At 43.2% G+C, this 17378-nt stretch overlaps 1 protein-coding gene across 3 annotated transcripts in view; it reads right to left on the reverse strand.

Moving 5' to 3' along the window:
- Positions 1-1311: 1311 nt before the first annotated feature.
- LOC115098963 (C-Jun-amino-terminal kinase-interacting protein 2-like) overlaps positions 1312-17378 on the reverse strand; it is a 53008-nt gene continuing 36941 nt past the window's right edge. Inside the window, exons 7-12 of one of the 3 annotated variants that reach the window (XM_029616154.1) lie at positions 12796-12968; positions 6358-6467; positions 5150-5269; positions 4122-4192; positions 2603-2701; positions 1312-1448 (exon numbers count right to left, since the gene is read on the reverse strand). In XM_029616154.1, coding sequence (XP_029472014.1) covers positions 1376-1448; positions 2603-2701; positions 4122-4192; positions 5150-5269; positions 6358-6467; positions 12796-12968 — 646 coding nt within the window. In that variant the 3' untranslated portion in view covers positions 1312-1375. Of the gene's footprint in view, positions 1449-2602; positions 2702-4121; positions 4193-5149; positions 5270-6357; positions 6468-12087; positions 12201-12795; positions 12969-17378 lie in introns of those variants that run through there. The other 2 variants (XR_003858655.1, XM_029616155.1) reach the window with 2 other exon arrangements.

Genomic DNA, 17378 nt, shown 5'->3' on the forward strand with positions numbered 1-17378 from the left:
GGAGAGAAGCTGTGAGTTGCAGTGCAGGATTCTGGATGGGGAGAGAAGCTGTGAACTGCATTGCGGGATTCTGGATGGGGAGAGAAGCTGTGTTCTGCAATGCAGGATTCTGGATGAGGAGAGAAGTTGAGTGCAGTGAAACTGGATGGAGAGAAAAGTTTTGAGTCGCAGTGCACCAGAACTGGATGGAGAAAGAAGCTGTGCACTGTAGAACAGAAGTCTTTGATGAAGAATCAGAAATTGGCGTGGCAGTGTGTGGAGGGTGGGAGAACAAAAGGTGTAAACTGTATAGATTGTCAGCTGGACAGTTCTCAGGAAAGTCATTGCCGTTACTGCTTAAGACTGACTTTGTGCTTGGCAGCAGGGAAGACCTGGGTGGAGACAAAATTGTGAGCTGCAGCATAGAGATCATGTGAAGAGACAGAAGCTGTGAGCTGCAGTAGAGGGAAGTGGATGGGGACAGAAACTGTAAAGCTGCAGTGGAGAGGAGGCACTGGATTGAAGCTATAAGCTGCAGTGATGTGCAGGGGTGGGGAGGGCTAGTCTTGTGGAGGGGTTGGGGGAACTGGATAAGATTATTACTATGGGCTACAGTATGGGGCACTGAATAAGGAGAGGTGTTTTCAGCTGTGGTAGGGGGCTTTGGATGAGGACAGACGCTATGAATTGCAGTGGAGGGAGAAGAACCTTGGATAGGGTTATGAGCTGTGAGTTTAAGTGGAAAGTACTGGATAAGGATAGAAACTGTCCGTTTCGGTAGAGGAGGGAGTATTGGATAAAGATATAACCTAGAGTTGTGTTATGGGGTACTGGATGGGACTGGTAAGCTGACCTGGAGAGAGGGGGCATTGGATAGGGCTGCATAGTGTGAGCTGCAGTGGGAAGCACTGGAAGGGGACAAACTGTGCTTTTGGATTGGTACAGAAGCTGTAAGCTGCTGCAAGGGCGAGAAGTTGTAGGTTGCTGTAAGAGAGCTCGAGGGGGAGGATGGTAGCCGTAAGCAATAGTAGACAGATCTAATTGTGAGCTGCAGTAAGGGCAGGAGAAGATTTTGGATGGCTAATAAAAGTTACAAACGATGAAGCATAGTAAGGAGGTCCTGAATGGGCACTGTCACCTATGCGTTGTGGTATGGAGGTTCTGGGTGGATGACGGATTCATCGTTAGCTGGGAAGACCCTGGACCACAGTTCTTGATGTCATGTGCAGATGTTCATAGGTTCAGTTGATTGTGCTGGTAGGTCTGGTTGTGCAGACAGGAATTTCAGGATCACGTGGGTGCCCTCCACCTCATCTCCCTGTGTCTCTGAGCTGGGGCATGTAGTTCCTTTCTACTTGCTGAAGCTTGATATTCTGGGGAACCTGTCTGTGCCTCATTATTCCAGGTAAATGTCCTCTGTGGGGCAGGCATACTCCAGGTGCTCCTGGTAATATTCTTGGAAAGCTCGGCTGCAAAGGAAAGGAGAGACAGAAAGGCTGTACTTTCTCAGGCTCCAGCTGGTCCTAGTGCAGAGAGCGGCAGGAACCTGGGCAGAGCGGCAGGAGGAGGCTCCAGCAGGAACATGAAAGGCTCTGGGGGGGGGGGGGGCACTGATGCAGTGTTCCCCACATCTATATGCACTGCTCTGCAGTAACCTTGCTCTGCGCACGTGCACGGGTGTGGCCTGCCCTTTCCCATCTGCACACGCGCACAGCCAGCACAGGACGACGTTTCTCAGCTCCCTTTGCTGCAGGTAAACCTCTGTGAGTGTACGCACCCATATACTTTATATTTTCCCATACGCCTACTTCTAGAGCGGTGTCAGACTGCCTAGGTCCTTCAAGTTTCAGGGCACCTTTCTGTGGGTAACCTTCCCTCGTACACACACAGATCAGGATTACCCCGCCTAGGCCCCCACCAGCTGTACATACCATTGCTGTCCGTGTACTGTTGCCGAGTGCTTTGCCACACGTGACTACAAATGGTAGGCACAGGCAATAAGTGGTGACTGCTAGTTTCAACACAAAGAAGAGGCATGGCTGCCAGCAGAAGAGGACCCACGTGGCCACCCAGTCTGCTGATCTGTGGTCTTCTACCTCCCTCTGCCACTCAGGTCCCCGTTGCGTCTGTCCCATGCATTCCTTAATTCTGCCACTGTTTTCGTTCTTATAAATCCCTGCTGGAAGTCTGTTCCAGGTCTCCATCACCCTCCCAGTGGAAAAGTATTTCCTCACACTCCTTTTGTGCACTTCAGCTTCAGAGCAGGATCCCTTGCACTTTTCATTCTATGGAAAACGCTTCCTTCAGGTACTTCGTTGAAACCTGCTAGATATTCGAACATTTATATCCTATCACCTCTTTCCTGTCTTTCTTCTCTAGAAAAGTACATCTCAAACTCTTTCAGTATCTCTGTACGGTATATGGTACAGGCCAGGCCCTCCCCCTCCCTCTACAATGTCAGTGTCCTTTTGTGCTCTCCATAACTGAACAGTTCTCAAGGTGGAGTCTTACCCGAGACCTACAGAGAGATAATATCACTTCCCTCTTTCTACTAGCAATTCCTTCTTATGTACTATGCATTAGCCTCATTCACACTAACTGGCAGCTGAGGACCAAGACCTACCCAATGGATTCTGCCACATGCCTCATGGAATCCTGAGAAACGAAGACGTGGCAGGCAAAACGGTTCAGCACTGGATGCTTGGTGATAAATCCAAAGTAACTGAGGTAAAAAAGGACATTTTCCATTATTCACAGGAAGAGGCTTGGTTGAAGAGGAGAAACCAGACCCAGGAGGCAAGATCAAACAGAGCAACAGAAGCTTCAGTGCAGGAGAAGAGGCAAGGTCTAGGCAAAAGCTCAGTGTAAGGAGAATGATCAGGTACAGGGGAAGGCTCAGGACAGGAAGGCAGGCCAGGCAACGGTAAAGATTTGGTGTGAGGCCGGTTTAGGAAAGACTCCGCTGGGTACAGAGAAGAGTTCAGCATAGCAAGAAATGCCAGGCACAGGGGAAAGACCCAGCATGTTGAGAAAGGCCAGGAATAGGAAAGGACTCCATATAAGATCATACACAGGCAGAGACTCAGTATAGGAAGGGAGGCCGAGCACAGGCAGAGGTTCAGCATAGAAAGGAGGTCAAGTACCAGGCAGAGGTTCAGCATAGAAGGAAGCCTAAGCACAGGCAGAGGTTCAGCATAGAAGGGAGGGAGAGTACAGGTAGAGGCTCAGCATTGGAAGGGAGGCCGAGCACAGGCAGAGGTTCAGCAAAGAAGGGAGGCTGAGTACAGGCAGAGATTCAGCATAGAAGGGAGGCCGAACACAGGCAGAGGTTCAGCAAAGAAGGGAGGCTGAGCACAGGCAGAGATTCAGCATAGAAGGGAGGCCAAGCACAGGCAGAAGTTCAGCATAGAAGGGAGGCCAAGTACAGGTAGAGGCTCAGCATCAGAAGGAAGCCTAAGCACAGGCAGAGGTTCAGCATAGAAGGGAGGGAGAGTACAGGTAGAGGCTCAGCATCAGAAGGGAGGCCAAGCACAGGCAGAGGTTCAGCAAAGAAGGGAGGCTGAGTACAGGCAGAGATTCAGCATAGAAGGGAGGCCGAACACAGGCAGAGGTTCAGCATAGAAGGGAGGCCAAGTACAGGTAGAGGCTCAGCATAGAAGGGAGGCCAAGTACAGGTAGAGGCTCAGCACAGGAAGGGAGGCCGAACACAGGCAGAGGTTCAGCATAGAAGGAGGCCAAGCACAGGAAGAGGTTCAGTATATGAAGAGAGGCTGAGCACAGGCAGAGGATCAGTATAGGAAGGGAGGCCTAACACAGGCAGAAGTTCAGCATAGAAGGGAGGCCTAACACAGGCAGAAGTTCAGCATAGAAGGGAGGCCGAGCACAGGCAGAGGCTCCATATAGGAAGGGCAGCCGAGCACAGGCAGAGGTTCAGCACAGGAAGGGAGGCAGAGTACAGTCAGAGGTTCAGCACAGGAAGGGAGGCCAAGCACAGGCAGAAGTTCAGCATAGAAGGGAGGCCAAGCACAGGAGAAACCTCACCACAAGGAAAGAGGCCAGCACAGGGAAAGACACAGCACAGAGGAAAGGAACACCTTAAATTATTTAAAGGCTAGGAGACAGGAATGTGGAATAGTTTTTACCAGCTGTTCCTAGGGTGACAACCACAGAACGAAATATTTTTCATCTGGAAAAAGTGACTGCATCTCTCAAACTGTAAGAGAACAATAAAGAAAAGAGCATAACAAAATCATGACAGAGAAACGATGAGATTGATATTCAGCACCACTTAGCCGGCTAAGTGGCACTGCTTCGATATTTGGTCGTGTTCAGCGGCCACCACTTAGCCAGATAACTATCTATCCAGCTAAATATTTAGACAGCTAAGTGGGGAACGTTCTGGGGTGGAGCTACTTATCCAGCTAACTCAGCTGAGTAACTGCCAATATTCAGTCTTATCATAATTTAGATAGATTTATCCAACTAACTAATTATTAGATGGCCTGGTATATTCAGTGGTGCGGCCGTGCTACTGAATATCACGGCCAAGTTAGCTATATATGTTTATCTGGCTAACTTGCTCAGCTGGATAGTGGCTGAATATGGACCTCATGAATGATACTGCTGTGAACATATCGACACTGGAACACACATTACCCTCTCACACATAGATAGTGCTGTGCGCAGATTTGCTGCATAAATATACAAACACTCAGTTGTTCACACAACCATACCCCTTTCCTCCAAATCCTTCTGAGAGAGATCCACATACACATGCGTCAAGGGCCCAAGCCTCTTAAGAGGAGGTCCTTCTCATCTAAGGGTTTGCATCCTGCCTCTTGCACAGAGATTGCCACAAGGACTAGAGGCCCAAATCCCTTGAGGGATAGAGTTCTACATAAAAGAAGACAACCAAAATCTTTAAGGGGAGAGTAAACTCAATACAAGGGACTCGATCCAGCCTTTCGGAGAGATCTCCAAATAAGACACAGGGATCCAAATTGCTCAGATGACTGAATCTCAATACAAGAGACAAGGATGCAACCCCTCACAAGAGACAGCGATGCAAACTCCTCAGAAAAGGGAGATCTTAATACCAGAGACAAGGACCCAACCCTTCAGGTGAGAAAACTGCCCTGCCCTACCACACTCCTGGCTCATGTCTTCTTACCTCCTCCTCTCTGCTATACTCGTTCACATTTAGACTCAGTTTAATACCCTGTAGGCTTATTTCCAGGTCGCAGGTTGCAGGTGGACGCAAATGCACCGTCATCTTCCTTGTGGTTGCAATCTGAAATTCCCAAGAAAAGGGTTTCAAGCTAAGGATAAAACAATCTTCCTGAATTTGCAGATTTATACAGAAAATCCAAAACAGCTGCACACTGCCTGCAGGCTTAGCCAAGTTTATATGTTTTGTAAAAACTCCTTAAAGGAGGCACAGTGATGATCACAATTGGACATTTCTGGAAATAAACATTTGCAAAGAACTAGGAAGCCAAAACACTCAAGAATGTAAATCATTCAAATGCTTACCCAAGTGGCCAAGATGGCGCCATCAAGTGGGGTGAATGTGCCAGAGTTAATTAATTTTGGCATGACCCCAGTAGATGGCGTCAGTTGAAAAAGAAAAGAAGTCGTCAGACTTGCTCCAAAGCCTGGCCTTCGGGCCTGGGCCTGACTCTAGGTAGAGACCCAGGTGTCCAGGCCCTGGCGAATAGACCCAGCCTCCAGGCCAGGTTGTGGCATTGGGCCTGGGCCCAGGCTTCGGCCTTGAGTATGCTGAGGATGAGATCACGGCTGAGACCTAAGCAAAGTCGAGTTCTCAGCCTGGGCCTGGGCCATGGCTCTACCCTAGGCTGAAGCATTGGCCTTGTGTAGGTCATGGCCCAGGACACGAGGCTTTGGCTGGGCCTAGGCCTCACCTGTGGATCCCCATCGAACCAGGTAAGTGGGAGCCAAGGGGGATCCTGGCCCTGAAATGTTTCTGGGTTGGTCAGTGGTTGGTCCCATTTCTGGTTTTTTTGGCTATTTTTGTTTTGTTTTTTTTAATGTTTGATTCAGTTTTTTCACATGAATAAAACAAATCAAACATTCCGCAAACTGAAATTCGTGGAACAAAAACCTTCCGAAAACGAAACAAAAAATGATAATGAATTATTTTTCTCTGTACATCCCTATTTTCTAACTGGATTCTGGAGAGGCTCAACAAATATTAGAAATGGTTCATGTGTTCAGGCCTTGGTCACTCCCTCAAAGAAGGAATAATTGGAAAGGCTCTTTATTCACTGGGCACCATCCTTTCCAATGCCTAAAGAGCAGGGAAATGAATGCAGGGCTCAGCGGAGCTAAGAATAGGTCATCAATATGGAAAAGCCTTACCTTCTGCATAGCTGCACACAATATCCCATTCCCCTGATGGTATGGGACCTCCACTGAACCCAGAAACTGCACATTGAATCTCTCCACCCAAGAAGGATTTCGCTTCAAACCTGCAATCATATGCATGCATACAGAGTGACAGCGGATAGAAAAGGGATCCGTTTCAAACACAATTATCTGAAATTATTCTTTGAGAGATTTCTCAGTCACATTGGAATTTATCTATGTATTTATTTACGGCATTAAATCGCTTTCCAGTTTTTACGATAAAGCTTCCAAAGTGATGTACAAAGCAAATATCATAAAACATAAAAATCACAAAACCAAACAAAACATCCTCCAAATAATGGAAAGAGCTAACATTGCTTACAAGACACATCTAAAATTACCATAAATCAGAGGTAGCATTCCAATTATAAAATTACTGGTAACAGTACAAAAGCAATCAGGGATGACTGCAGGAAGATATCAGCCCCGGGGGATTTTTTTCAAAACCGGCCCACGGGATATCTGACTCCCTTGTACACTCTCTCTGCAGCACATGCATTAACATGCCAAGTCAACTCTGAAACCTGGCAGAATTAAGCTCAAATATCTTCAAAATAAACTTCCTCAATAACTAAGAAATAGAGCATATTGTAGACCAGCAGTGAGTAAACAAAGCTGTAGACCCCCATTCCATCCATGCAAATCGGTTGGGGCAACCCCACAAATCTGCTTAGCAGAATACCTCACCTTAGTCACACATGTAGCACACAGACAGACCCTCACCAAATACAAAATGATGAGATAATAAAGTATAAATAGAAACATTCAGACAAAAACTGAACTTGAAACCGCAACAAGCCAGACTCTGTATGGAATGGAAAAACAAATATCATTCCTCACTAAACATCAAACAATAACATCAAGAAATAAAAAGCATCAATCATAATAGTAAACCAAAATCATAAAAGAATAAATATTTCAAAACAGCTGATGAAAAGAACCCCAGTAATTACAAACATATAACATTGTTTTTTTTAATTTACCAAACATCGATAAAATATTTCAAAATAGACACAGCAAACACCACCCAATAATTAAAATTAAAGCTAAAATAAATCCCCTGCTTTCTGTTTCTGGAAACTTTAGATTCCAGTCACCCTGAGATTGTCATGGATTAGTAAGGGTGGGAGATATGCACAACTTTCTTCTCTCTCTAACACACATATTCATTCTCACACAAACTCCCTTATATTCTCTCACACACATGATCACTAGATCACACGCTGTCTCTCATACGTGCTCACTGCTCACATGCTCTCTCTCACAGACATGCTCACTGTGTCGCACACTCACGCTCTTGTTCAGACACACATGCTCACTGGCTCAGTCACTCTCTTTTATACTCACATACAGGCCCAATGGCTTGAATAGTCCTCTTGCTCAAACATATGCTCATTGGCTCACTTGTTCTCTCTCGCTCACACACATGCTCTGGTAACCATAATAAGCCCGACTGTATTACGCAGTGCAACAATGGAAAAACAGAAACAATCACTCACAAAACATGAAGCAATAAAATCAAGAGATATAAGACATCATTCATAATATTAAAACCATGAAAAGAATGAATATATCAAAACAGCTGACAAACATAGGGTGCCCTATATTCAAGGTGCGTTCAGCACTACTTAGCCGGATAAGTAGGATTTATGTGGTTAAGTAGCAGCTGCTGAATATGAGCTTATATTTAGTGTTATCTGCATAAGTTGTGGGTGGAGCGACTTAGCTGCATAACTTATGCAACTAATTAGCATTATTCGGTCTTAGCCGCATAAGTTTACCAGCTACGTTAGATGGTTATAACCGATATGGCTAAGTACAAATATATATGCGTATATTCAGCGCATAGCCGTAACACCAAGTATAACATGTAATTTAGCCGGATAAGTTATATCTAGCCAAGGGCCTTATTTTCCAAACGTATCGCACGTGGTAAGGGACATTTCGCATGCGAAATGTCCCTTTTCGCGTGCGATACCAAAATGGGGGTGGAGTCGGCCCCGGAAGAGGAGGAGTCAGGGCGTCACCGGGGCCGACTCCGCGATGACGGTGCGCACAGCGAAAAGGTAAGTGCCTTTTCGCTGCCTATTTCGCTCCCAATAGCTACACCTCCTACGGTGGCGCTATTGGGTGCGAAACCGGCAGTGATCGCGACGGTGCGATCGCTGCCGGCTAGCGCAGGCCCGCCCCTCATCTTCTAAAGTATCGCAGGCCTGCGATACTTTAGAAAATGAGGCCCCAAGTTACTTAAATGGCCAGCTTTCAATATTGGGCCCCTAATGATTTAAAAAGCCACATAAATTTGTTCTAATATTTCTCAAACATCAATAAAATATTTCTAAACAGAGACACATGAAATACCCCAAAATTTAAAATAATAAAAAATTAAATAATTTAAAAACTCCAGCTCTCCATACCATTAAAGAAATAAATACCTGGCATCGTTTGATTTCCCAGAGATTGTTGTGGATTTGGCTGAAGAAGGCCACACAATCTTTATCCTCTCTCTCTCTCCTTCACACACATAGGTACTCTCTCTCTCATACACATGCAGATTCTCACATATACATGCAGACTCTCTTTCTCTCATACACACATGCAGGCTCTCTCACTTTCTCATGGACACATGCAGGCTCTCACTCTGTTATGCACACATCTAGATGCTCTCGTACAGACATGCAGGCACTCACTCATATGCACATATTCAGGCTGTCTCTCATGCACACATGCAGGCTCACTCTCTCTCATACACACATGCAGGCTCTCTCATGCACACATGCAGGCTCTCTCTCTTTCATACACATTTGCAGGCTCTCTCTCTTTCATACACACATGCAGGCTCACTCTCTTTCATACACACATGCAGGCTCACTCTCATGCACACATGCAGGCTCTCGATCTTTCATACACACATTCAGGCTCTGTCTTTTCATACACAAATGCTGGCACTCTCTCCCATACACACACACAGAGCTCTCAGTCATGCTCCTTTCTTCTGAGCCTTGGCTGTGCCCTTGCTGCTCATTTACTGCCGGAGGGGAAGTGGGAGGACGCAGCCCTGCAACCGCCAGCTGCGTCCTTCTGCCGAGGCTGTAGGCCTATCTTCAGGCCACATCAGTTGGTCTCCGTCACAGCCCTGTGGACACCTCCCTCAGGCCGCATCAGGTGTCGTGGCCCCGCAAAAGAACTTGTTCCGCGGCTTCATCTCAGCAGGAACAGAGATGAAGACCGCGTGATCAGTGCAACCGGCCCACCAGGGAACGCCCAATCCTCCAATAGGCCAATCCACCCCTGAAAGCAATCATACCTGGGAGATCATCAGCCAAGTTTTTACTTGGCGACGGAATCGCATAAGATCTTTCTCTTCCCTAATCAGTGGAGGAAGTTCATTCCAAACCTTGGGGATTATCATAGAGAATAATCTATCTTCTAACTTAACATGCCGAAAGGTTTTAACTGATGGAAGCTGAAGTTGGCTGCTATATTGTGCACATATATTTCTAGCCAAAGTTTTCCAATGTAATCTGTGCTGCATATGAGGGGGACAATTTCCACGCATGATCTTAAAAGCCAATACAAGAAGCTTAAATTTACAGTGCAATTTCACTGGCAACCAATGTAATTTCAGTAGAAGGGGTGCAGTTGATTCTCTTCTACTCCTACCCATAACAATTCCTGCAGCCATATTTTGTACTACCTGGAGCCTCTGAATCATAACACTGGACAGACCCCAATAATCAATGACTGCTACCACTAGGGATAAACCACAGACTTTAGGGTTCCAAGAGACAGCAAAGATCCCTAAGGAACTCCGCAAACTGTTCTACATTCTCAAGAGCGAGACCCTTGAAACTGTATCAAATGCATCCTATCTTGCAAAAAACTTCTTATCCAATTTAAAACTTGTCCCTCTAACCCTAGAGTTTGACAACGTGATACAAGAACTGCATGGTCCACCAGATCAAATGCACTTGACAGGTCCAAGAGAACTAGCAAAACTGTGTGTCCTTTATCCAAGGGGGTAGCACAGAGTCCATCATATCTATCATAATGGTGCAACCCCTTCTGAACCCAGCTGCAGCAGGGTCCAGTTTCTTTGCATCCTCCAAAAACTCAGAAACCTGCGATGTTACGGCCCTTTCTAATACCTTCGCTACGGAAGTCAACTTAGCTATCGGTCTATAATTAGAACAGATCCTTGAGTCCACATCTTCACCTTTTAAAACTGGAGTAACAACTGCTCTCTTCAAGGTTCCCCGGCACAAAGTCTTCCATAAGTGAGGAATTCTGCCCTTCTCTCTCATGAAAAAGGTCTGTCCCAAAGGCCGCCCATCCCGCATTCCCTTTGTTTGTTGAAACTCCCCAGTCTGCAGGTGAAGTTACAGCAGAGGATGGAGACATGCAGTGGGGATCTCCCTATGGCAGTTCCAAATCACAGTCCCCAGTCCCATTCAATAACCCACCAGAGAGACAGTGTGCAATTCATTCCTCCCGCCATGCAGTCACTTTCAGGATGCTTCAAAATCCAGTTGAAGAAACAGAGCAAGGTTTGATTTGTTCTTAAATAAGTTCTTAAATAAATATTATTGACCCCTGAATCCTGCGGCACAATTCAAATGTGAAGGCATCACATTTGAATTGTGCCGCAGGATTCAGGGGTCAATAATATTTTTGGGTCTAGGGATTGCTGGTATGTCCAGAACCAATGAGGTGTTTGGTAAATAAAAATAAATAAATTATCTAATGCATGCAAGATTTTTTTTTTTGGATTATAACTCTGATGAAGATTTCAGACTGGAAACCAAATTGTCACCGGTAATGGGTTATTAAACTGTTGTTTTTCAATTATTACCGTGTGTGCGTGTATACATTTATAGGGCCTTATACAGCCATTACTGTTCTCTTTATGAATTCAAGGTGAGGTGCCATATTAAATTAAAATTTCAAACTTCTGTGCCACTATTTCAGTCGTAACTAGCCATGGTGCTTTCCAACAACCAAATTTCCATAAATACATCTTTTAAAATGGTCATAAATTAATGGACATAGATACAATTAAAAACATATATAATTTACATCTGAATCAAGGAAAATCAACACACAGATCAACAAAAAAAAAACCCTACCATTTTCTGCACATCAAAAGTATAAAACACAGACCCATACACTTTTACCTTATATAACCTATCACTCAAGTCTTCAACAGTAATCACATCCAATGCACCACACATCTTAAATATTCTCCCCCCATCACTGGGCATTCTATCCTCACCTAACCTGTTCTCTATATGATGCTCTATTTACCTCCACCCCCAAAATTCTTCTCAAATAACCAGGGATTTACACTTTCAACGAAACAAAAGATAGTCTTGGATGGAGGAGGGTACTTGTTTTTGAATCGAGATCTGTATCGGCAGCGCAGAGCCAGAGAAGATACAGGTCCGGGTTTTAACCACAATGTGCTCTGCCACCATCGGAATGGACAGCAGCTCCTTCCCTGCTTCTCTTCAGCACAAATTGGGACCTTACTCCAATACTCAAGGCCTAACCCGTTCAATACTTTAAATGTCACAGACAGGTTCTTATTAAGAGTAATATTAGGCAGGCAGAGTAGCCTCTCAAACAGAAACGAACCGCTTTTTAAATCCTGGAAGTGGCTGTGGTGCTAAGTGGTTATTTCTAACAAAGGCTTGACTTGCCCTCCTAAAGTAGCACTAAAATCAGTTTCTTTGCATTCAGAAGTCACAGAGGCAGCACGAGCTTGAAGACCAGGATGTTCCTTTCAGTTTGTAGTCCTAAAGCAGCAGCAGGAAAAAAATAACTTCAGCACAGCAAGGGTGCAGTTTCAGAATTGGTGAATTTTTTTTTTAATTTAAAAAATAAATATTTTCACTGTTCCGAAACAAGAAGTCCTGAATTTTCAGCTTGCCTAGTATTTATCTGAGTTAAATCTAAAAGATGGTCGGAGTCAAAAAATGGAACGCAGGTAGAAAACAAAATGGGGGACTTTGTTCTGTGACTTTTTATAAAAATTATTTTGGTGTAGTAGTCTTGTGATAGTGTTAGGGCCTAGTCTTAAAGGATTTTAATGCCTGGTCATACGAAGCTGCCAGTCCAATTGCTTTGCCTAATTTTAAAGATTTTGCTATGTCATTAATTGATGCTGTAATGATTCACTATCACTGATTTTATCAACTATTGGAACATAGAATCATGACATTTATTACTTTGAAAGAGGCAGAAAATTTCAGTTAGAAATATATAAAGATGTTGAAAGGTCATGCTAAGATTACATGAAGCACAAGGGTCAAGAGACTCATATATTCATTCCTATGACAAGACTATCAAGGCACTGTTGGCTGGAGAGTTCAGGAGGAGAGCTTTTCTTACCTGAGACTTCCTTCGTCTGGCTGACGACCTCATGTGCGTAGAAAGCTGGGAAGATCCCTTTCTCACCAGTTCGCATGTTATAACCTCTATACCAATAATCATCTTCTTCAAGTTCCACCAATAAAGGATCGTCAACATCCAGTTCCAGTTCATCCTCATGTCGAGGAATGAACCTGATGGGAGAAAATGGGAAGAGAAAAGTAGCGAATAGGAGAAAGAGTTCAAGTGGAGGGAAAAAAAAAGGAAGTAAGGAACAGGTAGAAAAGAAAGCCAAGATGGAAACAGAGAGACAGGAAAGAAAGGGAAAGAAGAAAATGGAGAAAGAGAAGGAGAGGAGAGAAGAGAAGGAGAAGAAAGAAAATGCATGCAGACAAGAGAATGAAGGAGAGATGAAGAGACATTACAAGTGACAAAAGGAGGCAACAAGGCAGAGAGAATAAGTAGGGGAAGGCCAAAGATAAACAAGGAGAAATAGAAAAGCAAGATAATACAAAAAATTAGTTAAATCAAATAAAAGGAACAAAAAAAAATGCAAGAGAATGAAAACATATAGGAAAAATCAAACACCAATAGTAGAGAAGATAGGAAAGCGAGAGAGGAAAAAGAAAGTGAGAAAGAGATGGAGAACAAATTCAGACAGCAGAGTAACTTACTTCCCAGTGCAGATTTGTCAATTGCTTGCAGGTCTGGGAATACATTTTAGAATCTATGCAGGCGTCATCCAGTTCGCTATACCCTATACTTCGTCTTGGTCAAACACTTTTTCACTAATACATCTATATCTCAAAACCATTAATTCATGGCTATCTCATAATCACCTCAAATTAAACACTTCAAAAACTGAAATGATTTATCTATCTACCATTCCTCACTCCTCCTACTGTCCACCTCCCAAATTTATTTTTGAAAATTGTATAATTCCAATTGCAAATCACGCTTGTAATCTAGGAGTAATTCTAGATCCAAACTTATCAATGTCTAGTAATATCTATGCAATAGTAAAAAAAATCCTACAAAATCCACATGTTGAAAAGATTAAAAACCCTATTTTACACTAACTTCCGTACAGTTCTACAAGCCCTGATTTCAACATGACTAGATTACTGTAACGCACTTTACCTAGGTCCTCCTGATGTTGTACTCCATCGCCTTTAATTGGTCCAAAACACTTCTGCTTGTCTTGTTACTAATTCAAACCGCAGAAAGCACATCACTCCAATTCTCCAAGCCCTTCACTGGCTTCTGATCTGACAACGTATACAATTCAAAGTCCTGACAAGAATTCATAACTTAATTTACAACCCATCTACAATATGGCTCTGTTTCTCCTTAAGGCTCTATCAACCGCCAAGCCAATTACGTTCAATTGACAAATGCTTATTACAAGTTCCTACTGTTAAGAATGCTAGAAAACATGCCTTTTCGATGGCAGGTCCTACTCTCTGGAACTTATTCCCCGACTCCATTAGACTGATAGCAAATAACAAAGAATTTAAAAAAAACGCTCAAAACTTGTCTATTCGCCTCTATTTTTAACAAATCCTACACAACACCATGAGCTCTACATCTCTCCCTATTTTTTTATTTTGTTAACTATATTTTATTCTATCTATACTGTTATGATGTTTGTATATTTTAACTTCTTCCTCGTCTACCTTTACTTTATTTACGAATTTTGTACTCTGCTCTTATTATATTGTAAACTGCTTAGATCTCACATAACGTCTGTATAGGTGGTGTATAAATGATTTTAAATATAAATATATATATATATATATATATATATATATATATATATATATATATAAAATGATGGACGCTGTTCCCCTTCCAATTCCTCAAGATGAAGAGGGGGAAGAGATAAGAGGGAGTCAGGATGTTAAGCAGCACAGAAAGGAATCGTTAAGTCTTTTATTTCTGGAATTCATAGTGGGACTATCTCAAAAGAGTATGAGGGTCTCAACTTCCACAGAGGGGAAGTTAATAAATTATTGTACTTGTAAATATTCCCCTTTGTGTATTATCCAATCTCCCCCTGCTGAGGAATTGAAATAGGTTAGGGATCGGTGTGACTCATCAGGGAAGACACTTTTATTCCTAATGCTGCAGATATATTGGGGGCAATTGTCCAACAGCTCAGATAATTTAAAAATTTATCTATAGGCAAATATTCAGTGGAATGTTCCTGTCAATACAGCTAGTTAAAATCTGACCAGCTAGATTTACTGGGGCTGTTTTCCCCGACTAACCTTAGCTGGTTAGTGCTGAAAGTCAGACACTAATTGGTTAAATCCTCTTTAAAGCAACACCTCCCCCCATAATACTACCACCCTCTCTCCATGGAATAATGCCACTTCCCTCCCTCCCTCCAATATTTCAAATATTTAAAAAAATGTTTTTTGGGGCATATAAAACCCTTAAAAAATGTATAATGTCCACCATATAACACACTACCCCTTGGATATTTTTATATTTTTAAGGATGTACGGGGTGGGGGTTGAGATACCCACAAGACTTTTTTTTTTTAATTTTTAAAGAACTGGAGAAAGGAAGAAAACAGCTTGGATTCCACAGGTATTTTTATTTTTTTTACTTGGCTATTCTAAGGGAACGTGGCTGAACAAATGTAGGGCTCTTATTGCAGCCCCTAAAATTTGTCTGGTCAAGATTGGTTTTTTCCCTAACAAACCTCTAGCTACCTAACTTTCTGGCCCCACCCCAGCCCGCCCACAATTTGATTGGCTTCATTTCATCATCTAGTGAACTTCAGAGGGCTACATTTATCTGGTTACACTGGCCAATTTTCAAAGGCTTTGATCTAGCTGGCTATGTCCCTCTGAGTAGCCACCCATCGTGCTTTGTGTAAATTGCTCCTCTCCGGTGATGAGCACGTACTCACTCCTTTTTCAGTATAAGATTTCACTATTCTGATCATGAAAAGCCCTCCCCAAAATGGTTTGGTTTTTTTCAATAACTGGTTTCCTCTGGGAATTTCTTACTCAGCCCCTTTTCTTTTATATTTATATATATGGTGGACAGACTGGCCAATCCAGTCCACCAATTGTCTTCCTCTCTGGTTTTCTACTCACTTTGAATAGATGGACACAAACTCTCATACTTAAACCAATATCAGTTCCTCCAATGTCTTTTACCCAGTCCCTCAACCATATTCCAAGCACTGATCTCTATGAGTGTCCCAAGCCTGCTGGCCACCACCACCACTGCTACTAGGTTATTTCAGGCCATGTTGTCTTCCTTTTTGGTACTTATTAGCCCCATAATTAAATCCATCGCCAAGGCTTCTTCCAAGGTCTTACCACCAAGCTTAAAACAATCCAAACAACCAAGACTATTGAGGCAGTTGTCTAAAACATCTGGACTACCATGTGCTCACCGATGTTAGGGTTATAACAGTGGCCATTCCATGCGAGTTATTTTACCTTTCTTGGAAGTCTGATGCTGCCATCTCACCACTCTTTGCACATTGTATTCTCTGCTCTATGAAGCTCTAAAGTTTCATTTGACTGAGTAAACACTCAAGCCTCCTTCCTCATTTCTTCACTCTGTTCCCCCACACTTGCTCTTACCACCGTGCTTATGTCAGTTTGAAGCAGGTTTAAATTCTGCAATGGTTTCGGTTTCCAACACTTTTGCGGTCAGCTATTCCAGACACCTATCTGCATCTCAGTAAAGAATTATTTTCTCTTGTTGCGTCTAAAACTTCCTCCTTCCAACTTCAGATCATAACTTCTTGTCCTTGAATTTCTTTGTTTAAGGGAAAATTCATCTTCCTCTTTCTTTAGTAAAATCTGTTAAATATTTGGCTGTTTCTATCACATCCCCATCTCTTCTTTCCTCCAAGGAGCACATTTTGAGCACCTTAAGCCATTCTGTGTAGGGTTTGTACTGCAGGCTTCATATACTTTTAGAAGCCCTGATCTGGACTGCTTCCATGGCCTCCAGAACTGCCTCAAGGAGGGGTCTCACTAATGAACTATGCTAGGGTAATAATATCTCCTTCTATACCTCTGTTTATGCAACGGAGCATACTGTTAGCTTCCACACTTGCTTTATTACATTGACTGACTATGCTGAGATCTTCAAAAATAGTTGCTTCTAGATCTCTTTCTTGTTTTACAGTTTTTAGTTTTTGTCCTAACTGATAGGTGACAAATGAAGTCTTTACAAGTCCCCTTTCATTTTTATTTCACAGCTTCTGGCATGTCTACTCTATTGGAAATGTTTGTATCTTTCACAAACAGATTTTTCCTTAAGTTTCTCTACAAAGTTGCTAATAAAAGATATTTAAAAAAGAACCAGCCCTAGAACCAAGGCCTGAGGTACGCCACTAGTCGCTTTGCTTTCCCCAGATGGACTCCATTCACCAGCACTCTCTGAATCCTGTTGCTTAACCAGTTCTGCAGCCAATTTACAACTTCTTGGCCTTAGCCCATACCGTCCAGCTCTTTACCAGTCTTCTCCGTAGAACAGCATCAAAAGCCTTACTGAAGCCTACATAGGTATCATCTACTGCACCTTCCCGATCCACCACTTTTGTCACGTCACTGAAGAAAATCAAGCTG

Source organism: Rhinatrema bivittatum, chromosome 9 (assembly GCF_901001135.1).
Source record: "Rhinatrema bivittatum chromosome 9, aRhiBiv1.1, whole genome shotgun sequence".
NCBI classification, from domain to species: domain Eukaryota; kingdom Metazoa; phylum Chordata; class Amphibia; order Gymnophiona; family Rhinatrematidae; genus Rhinatrema; species Rhinatrema bivittatum.